The sequence below is a fragment of the Dicentrarchus labrax genome, unplaced genomic scaffold, assembly GCF_905237075.1.
Source record: "Dicentrarchus labrax unplaced genomic scaffold, dlabrax2021, whole genome shotgun sequence".
Classification (NCBI taxonomy): domain Eukaryota; kingdom Metazoa; phylum Chordata; class Actinopteri; family Moronidae; genus Dicentrarchus; species Dicentrarchus labrax.
Window position 1 is genome coordinate 18,557,411 of NW_026136703.1, and position 19,699 is coordinate 18,577,109.

Below are 19,699 nucleotides of genomic sequence, written 5' to 3' on the forward strand. Positions count from 1 at the left end.
TATGTATTGCAAGACTATTTTGTTTAATTGCATTTGAGATATTGTGTCCAACCTCTGTGTAATTTTCACATCTCCAATCATCACAAAATGCTGGAACTGAGTATCTTTTTAGTGAATTGTGTAAGAGAATGAAACAGTAACCATCACACATATACATATCCTTTAAAATGACAAGTATACTGCAGATATTCTCAAACCCAGTTAGCTCATATGATCCTGGTTAATGAAAGCACATTCCTATTTTGTTGGGTGGAACCATCAGAAAATAGACCACACTCCATTTTGAATCCCAACTCAAACAGTAGTTAAAGAAACACTGACCTGCAGGGATGACGCAAAGTAATGACTCCTCCATCATGCGGCCGCCTGAAGGCTGATTGGAGATCAGTTTGGTATCAGTTTGCTGTCTCCATCACAGCATGGCCATCCATGCGGAACAAACATAGTCAATTTGGTCTGTTATCGCTCAAACACACCTGGCCTGGCAGCATCGCAGCTCCTTCTGGGTGTGTGTGTGTGTGTGTGTGTGTGTGTGTGTGTGTGTGTGTGTGTGTGTGTGTGTGTGTGTGTGTGTGTGTGTGTGTGTGTGTGTGTGTGTGTGTGTGTGTGTGTGTGTGTGTGTGTGTGTGTGTGTGTGACTGATGTTTTGCTGTCATATTTGGCCAAAATACCTCTACAGGATTAAGAAGGGGAAAAATGGTGAATTGGACAAATGTGAAGATAATTTCCCACACCTAATTTGAAATGTCACTGTGAAGATTAAAGTTAATGCACAGTTTACTCACTATAATGACAGTTAGGAAGTATTCAGTGTGCGTGTTTGTTCTGCTCTGCAGAGACACTCAGGCCTATGTCAGTGCATTGTGGTTTACAGAAGGCACTAGAGGCAGTAGCAGCAAAGTGAAAGGGGTTGCAGGGAGTCCTCGATTTGTGTCATATCTGCTTGTCGGGCTCAAAACTGAATGCTGTTTCTTTGGCATTAGCGTTCAGCTTGGTCATGTTCACATAGGACCTGCTTTTCACAGGCTGCTGGTCTGAGCTGTGAGGCATGAGAGGGAAGAAGACAGAAAATACAAGGGGACGGAAAAGTAAGCGAGACATTTAGGAGGAGGAAGGGAGAATTAATGAGAGGCATAAAGGGGAGATTGTGAGAAGTTAAGAGGGTTAGATAATGAGAGAGAGAGAATCAGAGTGAGAGAAAATGCAGATCTAGGTCAGAGAGGCAAAGCAGTCAACAAACGAGTGGAGGAAGGGATGAACAGGCCTGCGAGGCTCAAAGCTCCTTGCTCTGAATGGGAGGGATCAGGGTGAGAGTGGGCCATCCTTCTGAGAAAGAAAGAAAGAAAGAAAGAAAGAAAGAAAGAAAATGACAATATGATTTTAATACTGGGTGAAATCTTCTTTTTCCCTTTATTTGTTATTCACAGGGAATAGTTTAACATTTTATAAAGTATGCTTATTTGCTTGCCAAGAGTTTGTTGAGCAGATTGATACCGCTCTTATCTCTGTGCCTTACAAAGCCGGGGTTAGGAGGTGATAAGCTTAGCATAGCATAAAAACTGGAAGCAGGGGGGAAAACAGCCAACTGGCTAAACTAGGTCTCACTAATTAGGCTCTATCTTCTTTTTTAAATCTCTACACAAACAGAAATGCACAGTACAGAACAGTCATCTGTGGTTTCACCTGGATTTATGTGTGCAGTTTTTTGACGAACTACAGGGACTTTGTGGAGTCTTGCTGTCACCATTGATGTTCTAAAGCAGCCACTGATGCACAGAAGTGCTGGGCGGATTTAATACACTGTTAGCTGTTTTCCCTTGTTTCAAGTCTTTACGCTAAGCTATGCTAACACCCTCCTCCGTAAGTAACACACAGACATGAGAGTGGTATTGTTTTTCTCATCAGACTCTCGGCACAGAAGCAAAATTTTGTATTTCCCAAAATGCCGGACTAATACTTTAATCTGTAAATAATTTTTTTTAATCATTGGATTGTTTGTCGGGTCTAAAATGCCAAACGGCAGCGAAGAATGCTCCTCACAAGTTCCTAGACCAACAAAAACCCTAATTCAATTTGCTGTGATGTGAAACTCAGAAAATAAATCAAATCGTCACATTTTAGAAGCTGGAATCAGCAAATTTGACATTTTAGCTTGATAAATGACTGTTGATGAGATAGTTTCAGCACTAATCATTTTAGCATTTGTAACCCCAAATTGTTTTAATATCATTGTTACAAACATGATTCTGTTAACGGACATTATATCCAAGACCCACCCCATCCCGTCTTTGAATATGTAAATAAATGAACAGGGAGAGGACAAAGAAGGAGCGAGAGATGAAGATGAACAGACAGTGCTAATTCCTTTCGGTTGCCCCTTTCACACTTGGTCATTTAATAAGGCTGGATGACATTACTGCTCTAGGAAGGAGGGAGAGATGGAGCGAGGGAGGTTGTCAGGTGGCTCAGAGTAATGAATCTTTATCCAGCTCTGATGATGTCCATGTCCAATATCTATTTGATATATTCTCTCTCATGCTCTCGTACTCTCTCCCTCCCTCTTCTTGTCTCTGCGTGCACATGTGTGGGTGTTTGCAAGAGTTCTTCTGTCTGTGCGAGTTGTGGAAATAAAGGGAGATCTTCTTGCATATTATGTGTGTGTGTGTGTCTGTAAGTGTATGTGTGAGTTTCTGGTTTGTAAGTGGCTATAATTCCTTTGTTGGTCTTCAACAAAGCCAGTCCTTGTGCTCATGGAATTGGAGCAGTCTGATCCTAATGAGAAATCCCTGTTCAATCTTTCCAGCTTTTACTCTCACAGAATCTGGACTGTGTGTGTGGATGTGTGTCTGTGTGAGAAAGAGAGAGAAAAAGAGAGACTGATCACAGTGTTCAACCATCCAGTGGTGCTTAGTTTGCATTGTGCAGTGCTGGATTGGGACAAAAATGAATTATCATATTAAAAACTTTTTAGCAATAAATCAGCAAGTTTAAAAGTTCTTTTAATTCAAGCTGTTTAATGAGAAATCTAACCCGTGGCTTTAAGTTCCCCTCATTTAGGGACCTAAGCTTATGTTAACATATTGCCAGTCACCGTACCAAGTGTACAGTGAAGAGTTTTATTCCTACTTACAGCTCCAAGAACATTATTGCTACCTCAAATTAAAACACATTGTGGTGACGCATATTTGTCTTGAATTCATTAAATCAGTCTTTAATTTGGAATTTGACCCCCAGTCTAAACACAGTGAATAAAAACTCCTTTTTGGCCCTAACACAGATTTAATCATATCATTATGCTGACCACTCACCAGTTTGCTACTTTATAAAAGGAACCAGTAAGCTATTGAGCTGCCTATTATTTTGCAGTTAATAACCGTACATATTGAATAACCTCTGACTCACAAGCTATTCATCAAGGAAATTGAGTTTTGTTGAGCCTGTGAGTACAATTGATCTGTTAAAACGACATAAAAATAAAATGTGAAGCAGTGAGAATGACTAATGACCAGTGGCAGGTTGCAGAGACTGTCCTGTTACTGTAAATTCACTCCTACAAATGAATTGCAAGGCAAGGAAGCCACCAACTTTTAGCCATAATATGCTTCTGTTCTTATTGTTGCATTCCTAGCCTCTGTTTTGGCTGTAGCACTCATTATCAGAACGGCCCTTCGATTAAAGCCCTCAGGAGGCGCTTTCGAGCCAGACCATTAATGCCATCTGGTTTATAACAATTCCACCAGGAAAAACAGTCCTGCCCTTGTTTTGAGTGAGTGTGTGTGTGTGTATCTGTCTGTCCTTGACTATGTGTGTATGTATTTCTTTGTTTGTGCCACTGCTGCTAAGCAGTTCTGCTCAGACTGTAACATACTAATCAGTTGAGTCCAGACAGGTGGAAGTAATAGCCGTCAGTGGTTTTAGCGTCTCTAGCCCTGTTAGCTTCATTAGCTAATCATAGCCACAGATGCTCTGTTGCAAACGAACCACTTGGGCCTTCCATTCGCCCCTCAGCTTCCAATCTCCCGGTTCCTCGCCTCCTGGCTCCCTCAGGGCGTCTGACTAGCCTCAATATAACACAACACAGTGACGTGCGTGGATTGGTATCTGTCTTTGCTTGTTTGTCTCTCCACCTTGCATGTCTTAGGTGCATTCAACAGGGTTTTGACGACAGTTTGACATTTTGTTGGACAGATGGTGCAACTACAAGTCAAATCACAGTTTCAATCATGAATATTGAATGTTTTAGAGAAATACTTTTAAATCAAGGGGCTGTAGCAGCATTAAAAAACATGAATTACTTAGTTGTCTGTTCTTGTATTTGAAGACCTGTCTATCAGTTTGGGAATAATAGCAGTGCACCAACATCATCTCAGTTCACCTTATGGTGGTGGGGTGACACTTTACATTTAGAATTGTGTCTTTAAAAAGGCAGGTATAAGTACTCTAAAAAAGTCAAGGTTACATATTGTATTTGTTACTTATTGTGCTGGATTACCTTTGAAAAGTCATGTTTACTACATGCTTTTTTAGCATAGAGAAAGAGAAAACCGTAAACTGTTAAATGGACTGTGACATTTTTTCTCTCTTATTTCTTCTTCCTCGCCTTCCTCTTTCCTCTGTCTCCCCGTGTCTCTGACTGTCCCTCCCCTTTCCTCCTTTCACCAGGGTCGCCATGTTAAGACAGGGCAGCTGGCAGCCATCAAGGTCATGGATGTCACCGGGGTAAGATACTCACACACACACACGCGCACGTAACCCACGCATAGCAAATCATCTCAAGTGATTATACCACCGTCGACCATGTCATCTAATTATGAGCGATGAGTCAGTGCTGGCGTGTGTGTGTGTGTGTGTGTGTGTGTGTGTGTGTGTGTGTGTGTGTGTGTGTGTGTGTGTGTGTGTGTGTGTGTGTGTGTGTGTGTGTGTGTGTGTGTGTGTGTGTGTGTGTGTGTGTGCGCGCATGTGATGTGGCAGAGAGGAAATGAGGACAGGCCTATTGCCATGGTAATATTAGCTGGAGGTATTAGGACAGCAGTGTGGTCTCAGGCGTGTCTGTAAAGCAGGAGGGAATCTCAGCTATATTTAGAGATCCTCTCACCCTACGCCTCCCTGTCAGCACTCAGCTGCCAGCAAAACAATGGAGGACTGCAGGAATGAAGCAACAAAGGAACCGATGAATGAATGAATCAATAAATCAATGAATAAGAGCATGAATGAATGAATAAGGAAATATATATGCAGGTGTGTGGGGAGGAATTTAAATTACGAAAGGAACAGAAGTGTGAACAATGAATGAACAAATAAGTGAAACTGCGTGTGAATAACAGTGTGAATAAATCTGCTTAGATGCAATAAAAGTGAATGGCTGTATTAATTAATGATTAAATGAAACACAAAATTGCTAACTTAATGAGCCGCCACTATACAAAATCAGCTTACTAAAACAAGTGTTTTTGTTTTCATGGCTGATGAACACTAAATTGAGGTAATCAATGCATAATTTTCTGACGTTGTGCATAATGAGTAAGAAATTGCCACCATAACGACTTGTTTCAAACATCGGCTTTTGGCTTTGTGGCAGTAACCCCCTAAAACGAAAGTAATTAAAAAGTAATGCTGTTATTGTGGAATATTTAGAGCCCAGCTGTGTGCTTTGCTACAACAGTTTTCAGAATGCATTCAAAATGCAAATCCATCAACAGCTTCATTTCTTTGGCTCTATCACCATCCTATTAAGATGTCTGAGGGGTCACAAATAGAGGTCGTGGTTTAATGCCTGTTGATTTCTCTCTTCTTGTGTGTCAGGATGAGGAAGAGGAGATTAAAGCGGAAATTAACATGCTGAAGAAGTACAGTCACCACCGGAACATCGCCACCTACTACGGAGCTTTCGTCAAGAAAAACCCTCCTGGCATAGACGACCAGCTATGGGTACGCAATTATTTGTGTGTATTTGTGCATGTTTTTGTCTGCAATTTTGCAACTCTATGCATCTGTGTGTGTGAAATGGAGTGGAACGCGAAGAGAAGATGGCTGCAGTCTCTGAGAGAAACACAGAGGAGAACAGAAAAAAGTGACTTTTCAATTTCTCCACTGTTAAACTTATGTGAAAGAATTGAGTGTGTAGTTGATGACTGCGGGTTTGTGTGCATTGGAATATGTATATATACTTAACGTGTGTGTGTGTGTATGTGTGTGTGTGAAAGATATATAAAGGATATGAATGAATGTGTGGTTTGGAAGGCTGCTGCAATAAATCATGTGTTAACACGATCTAAGGGAGCTTTCTCTTCTCTGATCCTGTAGCATTCATCACACAACAATGGGAGGACACACGCACACACACACACACACACACACACACACACACACACACACACACACACACGCACACGCACACGCACACACACACACACAACCATATGCATACACACACAGCAGCCAGATCTACTGCCTGCATAATTCCCCCTGACTCAACAGCTGCCTGTTTCCCGTGTGTGTGTGTGTGTGTGTGTGTGTGTGTGTGTGTGTGTGTGTGTGTGTGTGTGTGTGTGTGTGTGTGTGTGTGTGTGTGTGTGTGTGTGTGTGAGCAACATGAGCTGTATATTTGCATACTTTGACATGTCTCCCCTTATGTTTATGCATATGTTAGTGTGTTTCTATTGTCTTTGGATATATGAGTACACTTGTGCAGCCTGAATAAGAGGGGTCAGCTATTACTTGCCAACTTCTTCTCAGCCTATAATCCAGAGTGATGATGAGGGGAGCTTGAAGTAGAGCCAGAATTGACCAGCTGAACTTTTGCCTGCATATCTGCAGGGATGTATTGCTAGGAAGGATGAATGGGGGGGTGGGGAAATGAGCCTGCTAAGGATGAAGAGAAGAGAGGGATGGACAGAATGGACACATTGTGTTTGGGTCAAGAGACGGACTTGAGTCATTCATGTGATCTCATGACCCCATTGAGTCAGTTTATGCATTAGTGTCTGTGGCCTCAGTGGAGTTTGTTAAGAGTCATGTGATTATGGGTGCTGTGTATTTTCTTTATGATGTGCATCATTTTGAAGAAAACACTTTTTATCCTGTTTATTTCTGTGTATGAAATTGAATTGTGTTACCATGACTTTTGGTTCTGTAGAGCCTGACCGATACAGGATTTTTGATGCAGATAACAATATCAATACTTGGGAATAATATAAATCAAATAACAATATATCAAATGACATTTCTTTGTGATTAAGATATGTCTCAGGTGAACAATAAATTGTAACGATTAGTCAAAAATTAATCAGCAACTAATTTGATAATGGCTTAATCATTTTTCAAACTAAAAGACAAAACATTTGACACTTCCAGCTTCTCAAATGGGAGAAGTGCCTGCATTTACATTACACTAAAAATTCATATTTTTGGGGCTGCTCTGAAAAAAGATGTTTGATGATGTTACCTTGACCTCTTGTAAATACTAACAGGCATTTTTCAGTTTTATTGGGCCATAAAATGACAATTTCTCAGTAACTCTAGAAAAGATGAATCGATAATGAAAATAATCACTAGTTGCAGCCCCGTTTTCAAAGATGCCTGTGATGGTAGGTATAACAAACAGTCAATTTTGGGGGGTAACATTTATTGAAATATAATCAACCTGATATTGAAGCATAGTATAGGTCTGTAGTTGTATCGGTCAGGCTCTAGTTCTTTGATATGAGTGGGGAGAAAGAGAAATATATTTAAATGGAGGAAAAGATTTCCACAAAGTACTGTTATAAATACATAAATAAATAAATAAATGATATCTCAGTAAGTTGCTTTATGGGAGTTACTGGCTTGTTTGGAACAGATCCTAGACCAGATAGCCTTCATTTACAGAACAGTCAGAACAGTTGCAGAATAATCAATCTTGTATGTTTGTAGCTGGTCATGGAGTTCTGTGGAGCCGGCTCAGTGACAGACCTGATCAAGAACACCAAGGGCAACTCTCTGAAAGAGGAGTGGACCGCTTACATCTGCCGAGAGATTCTCAGGGTAAGTGGCCTAGTTGCCAAGTCACATCTATAAAATATCATTGTCGTGTTGTTATTTAAATCCTACACCTGTCCTCCACGGGTACGACATTATTGCATGATAGAGGAAAAGAAAAAAGTATTTTTCTTGAAAAAATAATCCATAATTCAATCCATAGTTTTAAAATTGTATTCTTCTTTTGAAAGTCTCCCCCTATATTGTTTTTCAAATATTGATTGAAGAACTTTCATTTACTTCTTATTTAATGTAATCATTTTATAGCCTCTCATCGTAGTATTCAGAGTTCATCAGTATTTTGTAACAGACCTGCTCTTTGAGGGCAATGACCAGTTGTTTGTGCTCCATGATATCTGTGTTTTTGGAGTGGTGTGAAGGAATGAATTCATTCTTCTTGGGAAAGTGGACTCTTTCACCCATATCTTATCTCTACACTACTATCCGGTATTGTGTGTATATAGAGCAGCAGTATCACAGCATCTTGTCAGTTATATGCAGTGATGCATTGAACTGAGGCAACAATAATTCCCTTTCATACACTTTTTTTTGTTTTTTTCATCCCATTGTCTCACAATTCCCGTTTTTTCTTGTTATTTCCATCGCTTTACTGTCAATAGAAGAAGCCTCACTAAAATAACAATTATTAAACTTTTAAAGCAGAACTACCTGAGACATTAATGTTTGTAAATGTTAATTGTTTGGATTTAATATACAAAAAATATGGGTAAATTGAATTATGCTAGCAAGAAGGACCATCTCATGCATTTAATTGTCAAATTCTATTTGATTGATTAGAGACAACATGCTTAATATCACAATTTTAAATGTTTGTTCTTTTTATACATTGTATTGCTGGTTCGTTAATTTTCCCAACAAAACATTTACAGACAAGCTTTGCTAGAAATAATGAATAATGACCTTCAGGTTCTACCATAACTACTTCTAGGACCACTAAAACTACTAATAAGACTTATGATAGTACTTCTGCTGCTGCTCTTGCAAAAAGCATTTTTCTTTTTAAGAAGGAGGTCAAGGGTCAAGGTCTGCTACACAGTAGCAACCCAGGAGCTGCTCGTCCTGCTCAAGGACAGTTACTTCCAGAAATTAGCTCTTTTTATAAAAATAATAAATCATGACTTGGCTCATCGCTGCAGTGGCATTCCTTCACTGTGCGTCTCTGTCACTGTCTGCAGGGTCTGACTCATCTCCATCAGCACAAGGTCATCCACAGAGACATCAAGGGACAGAACGTCCTGCTGACTGAGAACGCAGAGGTCAAACTAGGTCAGTCTGTCATCTAACCCCACTTGACAAAATGGCTTTAGGATTGGAAGGGCAGGAGGAGGTATAAAGTTTCAGATGGCTCAGAGGTGTGTGTTTATATATGTGTATATATATGTGTGTGTGTGTGTGTGTGTGTGTGTGTCTGAGAGAGAGGCTTTTCTTTCTTCTTTTATGCTGAATACCAGCCTACTCATCTCTGTGTAGCTCTCCCACTGTTCATGGTGCATATTGCTGAAGAAGGAACTTTCTCTCCCTCTCTCTCTCTCTCTCTCTTCCTCTCTCTTCCTCTTTCTCTCTCTGTCTCTCTCTCTGTCTCTGTCTTGCTCTATCTCTCTATCTCTCTATCTCCCCCTAAAGCCCAGTGGGTAGGGAATTATAAAGTGTGTGTTTGTAAATTGGGCAAGCTATTGCAGGTTGGGTAATTCGTTCCTGTTTAGAGTCCATTATTGAATTCAGTAAAGCTCACTAGTGTGCTTGTGAATCAGCACACACACACACACACACACACACACACACACACACACACACACACACACACACACACAAATAAACACTCAGTAAAAAGAAAAAAAAATGTTTCAGTCAGCTACAGACTATATCCTTAAGTATTTTGTTTGTGTATGTGTTTGTGTATCTGTCCTGCAGTGGACTTTGGTGTTTCGGCCCAGTTGGACAGAACAGTAGGAAGGAGGAACACGTTTATCGGGACGCCATATTGGATGGCACCAGAGGTTATCGCCTGTGACGAGAACCCTGACGCCACGTACGACTTCAAGGTGCTTCGCCAAACCTCCTGTCCACTGAAGATGTCTGTCTGTTGTTCTTTTTTTGATCAACCCAAGTACTTATGCACTGTGTCTCTGTCATTACAGAGTGATTTATGGTCACTGGGAATCACAGCAATAGAGATGGCTGAAGGAGCACCACGTATGTACCCAGTCATTAACCCACACCTCTGCCACACATCATTTCTTAGTGCTACTGCATTAGAGCAGTATAATCAGGAGTCGGATAATTTTTCAGTCCAGGTCAATCTAACTCATGTGTAGCCATGATTGTAATGAAGGCCAAGGAGTTCACATAAAATTGGTTGTCAAATTGCTGTTTCTTCATTCTTTTCTTTTCTTTTTCATCCATATGATGATTGTAATTTTGGTTCAGTAAAAAAGCAACTTCTGGTGAAAGTCTGCCCAAGCTTGGGATCACAGTAATCATGGAGGACGTCTTTTAGTTTTGTCAAGGTTGTTCAGTTCAACTTCTAGTATACTCTAGTCTAGTATAATACAGGATTGCATTTTGAAAGAAGACAGCTAACTGGATGAGAATATTTCAGTTTTACATATATAGATTTAGACTTAGTAAACACAAACTACTGACATTAATTAGGACGCCAGCGATTTGTGAAAATTGTCCGTCACAAGGCACAGTTAACTAGTTAACTCCTTGCTAAGTCTGACAACGTGAAGTTTGATTACTAAAGACCCTGAATAATCAAATGAAATAGCAGTACATGCACAACTGCCGATTTGGGACATGGATAACATACTTAAATGTTATACAAGAAGACAAGACCTAATTGTGTATGTAAAAGTACTAGATTGTTATCAGTATTGACAGCATATATTGATCACGCGAAGGCTAACTCCAGCTGCCTTTGACTATATGCCATGATAATGTTTAGCACAATTATCTCGGAAAATTCAACCTAATTCAACCACGTTTACCTGATTTCTGACTCTTTAGCGCTGTGTGACATGCACCCAATGAGAGCCCTCTTCCTCATCCCGCGCAACCCCGCCCCCAGACTCAAGTCAAAGAAGTGGTGAGTGTGTATCTTGATAACCGTATTAGCCGCAGCCGCAGCAGAATAGTCCGTTCAGACATACACAGGATCACGGCAGGTTTTGTCATTTGCTCTTTTGGTGTGTGTGTGTGCGGTTTCAGGTCGAAGAAGTTCCAGTCGTTCATAGAGAGCTGTCTGGTGAAGAGCCACGGCCAGAGACCCAGCACAGAGCAGCTCCTCAAACACCCGTTCATCAGAGACCTGCCCAACGAGAGGCAGGTCCGCATCCAGCTGAAGGACCACATCGACCGCACAAAGAAGAAGAGAGGAGAGAGGGGTAAGGAAGAACACGTGCTGTAGATGTGCATATATGGATTTAAATGCACATGCACTTGTAGATTTACACACACGTGGCAGGTGAAACGACAGTTTCATTACATGGATGCGCTTGATAGATGGCAACTCGCAGGAGTTAACTCACATTAAAAGGAGAGCTTCCTCTATGTATGTAGTAATTGCAATTACAATACTATATATCACAAAATCATATCAGACAAATCAGTAGGAACATATATTGTGTTTTCTCTGACTGTTTCACAATAAAAGCTACTTGTCAACCTTTTAGCATTCAACTGTTTCACCAGTTGAATGATTTTAATGTGAAGCAGCAGCTGCAGTGGGAAATGCTTGGAATGCTTTAGCAATAGCTTGATGCAGCTCTGATGCAGCATAAAAATGGCAATACTGCATTACAACTGTCAATTATTTCCTATTAATCCATTGTGCCTGTGGATGCAATTTGAATTTTACATGGGAATGGCGGACTCCGCCACTAACAATGGTATTTACAGAATCTAAATACATTGAATAGCCATTGATGAAAAACTGCAGTAAATAGTATCATGAAAAAATTATAAGGATTATAGCTTCAGCATGGCGCACCTAATAAATTCAGAGTGCTCTTGCAACACACACAAAAATACACACATTGCACAAAAAAAAGTGGCTGCAAGGGTGAGATGTTACACACTTTCAGATGTAGATACAGATGTAAATTCTCACACACGTGTCGTCACTTTCATGGTTTTCAGCGAGGCGGGAAATAAAAGTGACAGACTTCAATTCCACTCCGTCATGACACATAAACACACACATTCAGTCAGAGTGATAGACTGACACTCGCACACAGAACTGCGGCAGTAAGAACAACATTAACCGCTTCAAGAAACAACATACTGCAGGGCGGACGTCATGATGATGTATAGAAATGTCTTGTCATTGTTGAGACTGCGGCTTTCTCCAGCTGTCACTTTGTCACTTTCGGAGGACAGGTCCGTGTGGATGTGTCTCAGGAAGAGCCGGCCTGCTTCTACAACCGTTATGCTTTAAGCCCTGTTTGACTGAAAGAGCTCCAAGCTAATGTTCTCCACCTCGCTACACACAGTAAAATTACAATTTATACTCTTATTCAAAGCGGCTAAAAGAAAGTGCCTTGAAGCAGCGAGGATCTGGGAATGCCGAAATCGTGAGCAGTTTAGTAATGAACAAAGGTAGTTCAAGTGAAAAATGAAAAACGTAAAGCGGAATGGCTTCGCTCTCTGCTGGTTATTACCTTACTCACTTTAGTTTTATTCCTTTCCATTGTTTTTATTCTATTACATTTTTTCTTTCTCTCTCCTCTCTCTTCATCAGATGAGACAGAATATGAGTACAGTGGCAGTGAAGAGGAAGATGAAGAAAGAGACATGGGGGAACCAAGGTCAGTGTCTTCACAAATGTACAAATATAAACACAAACACACGCTGTACGCAACTTTTTTTCCAAAACACATTTGACATCTCTTCACTAACTTAAAAACCTCCTGCCTTCTCACTTGTCCGTTCCCAGCTCCATCATCAACATCCCTGGCGAGTCGACCCTGAGGCGGGACTTCCTGCGCCTCCAGCTGGCCAATAAGGAACGCTCAGAAGCGCAGCGGCGGCAGCAGCTGGAGCAACAGCAGAATGAGGAGCACAAGCGTTTACTGTTGGCTGAGAGACAGAAACGCATCGAGGAGCAGAAGGAACAGAGGAGGCGGCTTGAGGAGGTAAGCTGCAGGAGGTTGAAGAGGAGACATCAACCATGACCTCTGACTTTGGTGAATTCATATATCTACAACAGCTTGTATAAAAAAAGCGAACATACGTTGTTAATATAGAATGCCCAAATTCATCATTGGAGATTATACCACATAGGATAATTCAGATGCCATTCTGGCAATTGAAACTTACAAAATCTTTCATTTACTATTTGGTAGAGGGTGCAGGAAAGAAAAAGAGTGGAACAGAGAGAGGCACACACACAGACTTTCCCCAGTGCCCCTCTCTTAGTTCCAGAGAGCAGGCTTACAGAAGGAAATCCTTAGCCCATAATCTGTGCTCTCTCTGGGTTCCCACCAGGGTTTGCCTCCCAACGCACGACTAAGCACCGTGACTCGACTCAACTAACATGACCCCTCCACCCAAGGCCAAGTGTATGTCTGTGAAAATGCATGTGTGTTTGTGCGAGTGTGAAGGCATATGTTTGTATATTTGTGTGAACGTGCTACAGTTCCAGTATTAATAGAAGAATCTAAGCCAAGACCCATTGTGGAAGGTTTGATATTCTAAAAAAAGAAATCAAACTGGTTCACATATTAAAGTTACAGCAGTTGTGTGTGAATCTCTGCTGAGGGAGGATTTCTTAATTTGTGTGAAAACAGACAACTCATTCTCTTGTGATCCTGAATCTTCCTGTGCTTCTGCTCTCCTGACAGCAGCAGCAGCGAGAACGTGAGCTGAGGAAACAGCATGAGAGGGAACAGAGGAGGCGCTACGAGGAAATGGAGCAGCTCCGTAGAGAGGAGGAGAGGAGGCATGCAGAGAGAGAACAGGTTCATACACTTACTGTAATGTTATGACATGCATACTGTTCGCAGACAGACAATATGGTGCCACAGAAGTGTGTAACATGATGACAACTCGAGTCCAAAATCCTTCTTATGCCCTTTAACTTTCTGTTGTCTTTTTATGGCTACATCTTCCCCCGTCTGATTTTGCTTGTCTTCCTAAATTTCCTCAGAGGCGTATTTTCCTAGTGTTTTTTTTTTTTTTTTTAGGATTTCAGTTTTAGACACACATAAACCAGACATTAATCTGATGATACATTGTTTTTCTGTGCTCATGGTTCCAATCCGATTTTTTGTCAGGTCACTTTCTTCTTTCTCTTGCATCTTTCATGTAAAATAGCTACCAATACACTACCACCTCCCTTCTCTCTGGTTATGTCCTTCTGTATGTTTATGTTAGTCATCTTTCAGTCTAACCGCTTATCAAGTGTAATTGCAATTAATGTAAAAAAAAAAAATGAAACTCAAAAAAAAAAAAAAAAGAAAAGGCAAAATATCTTCATGCATGCATAAAAAAACTTTTAATTCTGCTCATGTATGTAATGTGCTTGTTCTGTATCTTTCCTTTTACATCGTTCCTGCTTTCTTTTAACAGTTCTTTCCCTTGTCCTCTCATTGAACTTACTGCTGTTCTGGTGTGTATTTTGTGTCTGTCCTGGTCCCTCTTTATCGCTCCGTTGCTCTCCTCCCACGCTTTTCAAGTGTTTTGGAAAGATATATTCAAACGTCTTTTTTGGTCTGTCTCTTCTCTGTCATTTTTTCCTTTGTAACACATTACAATTGTTCGAGAACACAGTCTTCTTCGCTTCATCTGGCTTCTGACTCTCATCGTCTCTCCTTATTCACAGCCACCTCAGGAGATTATCTTCTCTATTTTTCTTCCTATCTCTGTCTTTCCTCTTTCTGTCTGTGTTTGGATGTTCAGATTTCCTGATGTTTCTCTCTGTCTATTTCTGTCTCCTTGTGCCGACATGCTGCTCAGGAGTATATCCGTAGACAGCTTGAAGAGGAACAGAGGCAGTTAGAGATTCTCCAGCAGCAGCTACTACAGGAGCAGGCATTACTGCTGGTAACCATAGCCCTCCCACGTGCTACTACTGCTCCCCATCTGTGCTGTGTGGCCCCCTATCCCCACTGCATGCGCCCTAGTGGCAGTTGTACAGAGGAACTGACTGTGAGGGAATCCTCAGTCTGAGTCAGTCAACCTGTTAGCTGCAGCAGATTTGAGGAAAAACACGAAGCTCAGACAATGAATTGATTATCTCTAATGCTTGTGTTGAGTGTATTCAGATCACTGATTGCATGTACAGTACCATTAAGTTGGCTGGATCTCAAAGGATTCCCCAGAGGGTGCCGAAAAAACTGTTTTGTCAGCACCAATCATGCTGGCACACACAAAGTGGGATCATCCAAGAGAAAATAGGACATTGTTATTTTCCACAGAGGGTTTCTCTCAGTGCGTCTGTCTTGTCTGGGGCTACCATTTTGTGCTTTATTAGTGCGAGAAATCCACAGTATGTATTTGTCCACTTCTCCTTGCATCCTATTTGAAAAAAATATTAAATGAGAGCATGAAAGAGCCTGCGAGGAAACCTTTTGAGATCTAACCCATGTAAACTCCAGAGGCTGCATCACGCACCAATACCCAGGAATGTGTTGTGGCCCAAAAATTGCCGTCTTCCCTTTCCCTCCCTACTGCCATCCTTCCTGCCTCCATCCTCCTTCCCTCTCAGTACCTACCTTCCGCTCCCCTGTCTCATAAGATTTGCCAATGCCTTATGTCTCGTAATTTGTGTCTTTTTTCCATCATCAGTGTTACTATAATTGTGATTATAATTGTGAAAAATGTCGTTAATATTTGTGTTCAATGGTTCTGTTTTGCATGATTTGTGAACTTGTGACTCGAATCTGACATTAGAAACAGGCCTGTATCTCATCTCTGTCCTCCGTCCCATACCCCCTCTCCCTCTCTCCCTCCAGGAGTACAAACGTAAGCAGATAGAGGAGCAGCGGCAGGCTGAGCGGCTACAGAGACAGCTCCAGCAGGAGAGAGCCTACCTGGTGTCTCTACAACAGCAGCAACAGCAGCAGCAGCAGCAGCAGCAGCAGCCGCCGCAGCCACAGCAGGAGGGAAGGCAAGCAGAGAAGAAACAACTTTACCACTACAAAGATATCATCAATCCTAATGACAAGCCTGCCTGGGCTAAAGAGGTAAGTTGCAACATGCATGATGTACAAAGACATGCATGTAACTATAAATGTGAGTCATTTTCCAAAATATGAAATCACATTTGTTTGATGTGCAAAGAGCCAACTTTGAGGAAAGCAGTGCACTAAATATATGCATGTATTGGTGATGATGCCTGTAATGTCAACTCCTATTGTACATACACACCCAGTGGCCTTCTTGTGTTTTTAATATCTTATTTAGCAGGTCGTACTAGAAGCAGCCTCCCCGTGAAAAGGAGGGGGAAAGTGCTTTTTGAATACTTCGGAGTTAACACTGCCACTTTAATAATCACACTGTGATGTCTGCTTTGTGTGTGTTTGTTTTGTTGCTTACCTTCCTCTGACTCTGACTCCTAGGTCCCGAAGCAGCAGCTTGTTAAGGGTAACCCGCCCCACTCCCAACTACGACATCACCAGTCATTCAACCAACCGGCTTCATCCTCTGGCTCTCATGGCCAACACAGAGCTCAGGCCCCTAGGCGAACCCCGTCCCATGGTGCCCAGCGCCTCTCCACCCACCTCCCCCATATCCATGTTTCACTAGACCCTGGAGAACCCCTAGATCCAGGGCTAAAGCAGCAGGTCAGAGAGCTTAGGGCTCAGAAACTCAGTCAGAGGGGGCGCAGCCCAGGGTCCATCCAGGAACACAATGAGGTTGCTGGCCAAGGGCCCAGTAAGGGACATAGTAAGAGTAATAAAGAGCTAGAGCACTCTAGTCAAGAGCCAGTCAGCCAGTCTAATCCCATATCAAACCCCTATCCTCTGGGGCCCAGTAATCAGAAAGAGAAGCCTAGAGACAGGTCAGACAGGGCAGATGCACAACTTAAGGCCCTTCAGCCTTATCCTCAGTCTCCAGGACAGGTCCAGAAACCCCCGTCTGGATCTATCCCTGTTCCCATCCCTGCAGTCAAACGGGTTAGTGGCCGTCCTCGCGGCAGGTCACACTCACCTTCCTGTAGAATAGATGTAGATATAGAACCGGAGTATCTGGGAGGGTGGGAGAAAGCTAAGAAGTCAGCTGTCAGTCACGAGAGCCTAATGAGGCCCTTGGGCTCAGAGGTCACAGGATTTGACCCAACTGACTTCCTCTCTCAATCCTTCCCTGATGGTGTTTTCCACTCCGCCTCACCTAGACAAAGAAACTCCTACTCACCTGCCCCCAACACTGGCAATTTTCTTAAAGTCCCTGATAACAATCCCTTTCCTTTCCCTACGTCTGATACAGACAGAAGAGGAGGGAGAGGTCAGCAGAATGCAATAAGAGGTAGCTCCTCTATGTGTGACCTTACTGTTTCTGCCCCAGCAAGGCTACTCAGACAGAACCTGGCTGTGGTCAGACATATGAATAGCTCCTCTCATTGCTTGCTATCAAGCTCTCCAACCAGTCCAGCCCCATGGTTGGGCCTTTCTCCTCGCACCTCTCCAAAAAACTCATCCTCCTGCTCCCCCACATCCTCAAGCTCGTGTTCCTTCAGTACCTTGTCCCCTCTAATCTCTCCTGACCACTTTGTGTTCAACACAGGCTACGAGTCTTCTTCACCTATCAACACCCACCTCCTCTTCCCCCGACACATCCCGCCCCCCCCCTCCAGCTCACCTTCCTGTACCCCTCGCTGTTCCCCGTATGGCTCTCCCTATGGATCCCAGACCCAGCTCTGCATCACATCTGTTGGAGCAGAGTGCTAGAACATTGGTACAACACATGCAAATGCACACATTTTTGTACTTCTATATTTGTGACCGAAATAATGTATTCCCTAGCCCTAAATGCTAACCTAAACCACCATAAGAAAAACATGCTGAACTCTTGTCCTATTTGTAGTACCTTGTTTTGGCTTCTGTACTGGTTGACACAACATTACAGTTTTGGTACACACACTTCTTTTATAGCTCCAAATTTTATCAACTTCATATATGATGAACTGAAATTGACAAAAGATAACATTATAATCAAATTCTTTCCAATCTAATCCTAAAAACACAAAACTGTAGTCCAAAACAAAACCAAAACCTAATTCTAAAGTCATCCCTAAAACCAAGTGTTAATCCTTAAACAACTCAAGGTGCAAAAGTCTAATTAGTCCTCACAAAGATAGAAGAACAAGAGCATACATACATACATACATACATACATACTGTACATACATACACTCACACGCAAAGTGTACATTAAATATATACTGTAAATATATCTATATTTATCTCTACAAAGTGCATGTATTATATTGTTAATTTCTTTGCATGTTTATGAATTTGATATAGCTGAAGTTTTTGTTAATCTCATACTCAAAATATTCTCCACTGGGACTGAGATCCAAAGGAGAGGTGCCGATATGCAGGGAAAGTCTCAAATATCACCCTGATCCATCGGTAGCTTATTTAACCACATCCCAGCCCTAACCCCCCACCCAGCCAGCCACCATGCCACCCTAATCACAGAGAGCCCTCCCCTCCTATCCATATTGGTGTTGTTGTCAACGTGGAAACCCACCCATCCCAACTTCTTTTTAGGTCAGTCAACCAGTCAATTAATTCCCAGCTTGGTGATGGGTCCTGGCCAAGGGGTGGTGGAATCCTTCTAAGAAACCTGAATCCTAAGTGGATGCCCTCTGTCCTACGTCTGCTCTTCTTCTATCTTTTTCTGTGTCCTTGTAAATGTGGCAGTGGCCACAATTACCTTCAACTAACGCTTTGTTTTACCTCTTAGAATCTCTGCCACAGCAGAAAGAGCTTTTGGGTGGCAGGCTGAAGATAAATCCAATGATGGATGCACACAAAATGAATATTTAAGCACCACTACCCAAAAGGTTTTTCTTCTGTAAAGGAATCTTCTAATTGTAATCTCTCTTTTTCTTAAAGGTCAATTGATGTTCATGCTAACCTCAATTGCGTACTGCCTCCACAGATTAAACTCACCAAATGTTTATTTTCCATTGGTTCTTTGTACTTGGCCTCATCGGTAGTTGCCTTTCATACCAGTTGAACAACTAACAAAATATATGGGAAGTTTTCTGCCGCCATGTATGCCATAGTTGCCTCATTGTAGTTGACTCCCTAGCAGGCAACTAATAAAGATTTGAGCAATGACACAGTATTGCATAGTTGTTCCGACCCAGGTCATAATCTTGAATAATCCTACTAGATTATGAGCTCATGCGGAATTATAGAAAGCCTCCAAAGGGGATAGTTCTCATTGCACACGCATGTTTACCTGGGGGCTATTGACACTATGCCCTGCTGAGCCATGACTCAACCCTCCACCAACCGATGAGTAGATTGTTTAGAGTGGAAAAGTGTGATTTGGGCAGCTGGGAGCATTCCTCGGAGCCTTCTCTCACTGCACAGCAGATAATCTGATAATCTGATTACACTGGCAAGAGGAGCTTTCTGCCTTCCTCACTCACACAATATTTGGTGCTCGTTGGCATCTCCACACACGCAAAACTCCCACAAGTCAG

At 42.0% G+C, this 19,699-nt stretch overlaps 1 protein-coding gene across 24 annotated transcripts in view; it reads left to right on the top strand.

Annotated features, from left to right (window-relative positions):
- tnika (TRAF2 and NCK interacting kinase a) overlaps positions 1 to 19,699 on the top strand; it is a 58,740-nt gene that overhangs the window by 24,297 nt on the left and 14,744 nt on the right. For 8 of the 24 annotated variants that reach the window (XM_051396352.1, XM_051396353.1, XM_051396356.1 and 5 more), the window contains exons 3-15: positions 4,663 to 4,719; positions 5,803 to 5,928; positions 7,912 to 8,022; positions 9,213 to 9,303; positions 9,949 to 10,079; positions 10,176 to 10,230; positions 11,047 to 11,125; positions 11,248 to 11,423; positions 12,779 to 12,845; positions 12,974 to 13,172; positions 13,881 to 13,997; positions 14,995 to 15,081; positions 15,993 to 16,223. In XM_051396352.1, the coding sequence (XP_051252312.1) occupies positions 4,663 to 4,719; positions 5,803 to 5,928; positions 7,912 to 8,022; positions 9,213 to 9,303; positions 9,949 to 10,079; positions 10,176 to 10,230; positions 11,047 to 11,125; positions 11,248 to 11,423; positions 12,779 to 12,845; positions 12,974 to 13,172; positions 13,881 to 13,997; positions 14,995 to 15,081; positions 15,993 to 16,223 (1,527 nt within the window). Of the gene's footprint in view, positions 1 to 4,662; positions 4,720 to 5,802; positions 5,929 to 7,911; positions 8,023 to 9,212; positions 9,304 to 9,948; positions 10,080 to 10,175; positions 10,231 to 11,046; positions 11,126 to 11,247; positions 11,424 to 12,778; positions 12,846 to 12,973; positions 13,173 to 13,880; positions 13,998 to 14,994; positions 15,082 to 15,992; positions 16,224 to 16,598; positions 17,157 to 17,763; positions 17,935 to 19,699 lie in introns of all 24 variants that reach the window. The other 16 variants (XM_051396354.1, XM_051396363.1, XM_051396355.1 and 13 more) reach the window with 6 other exon arrangements.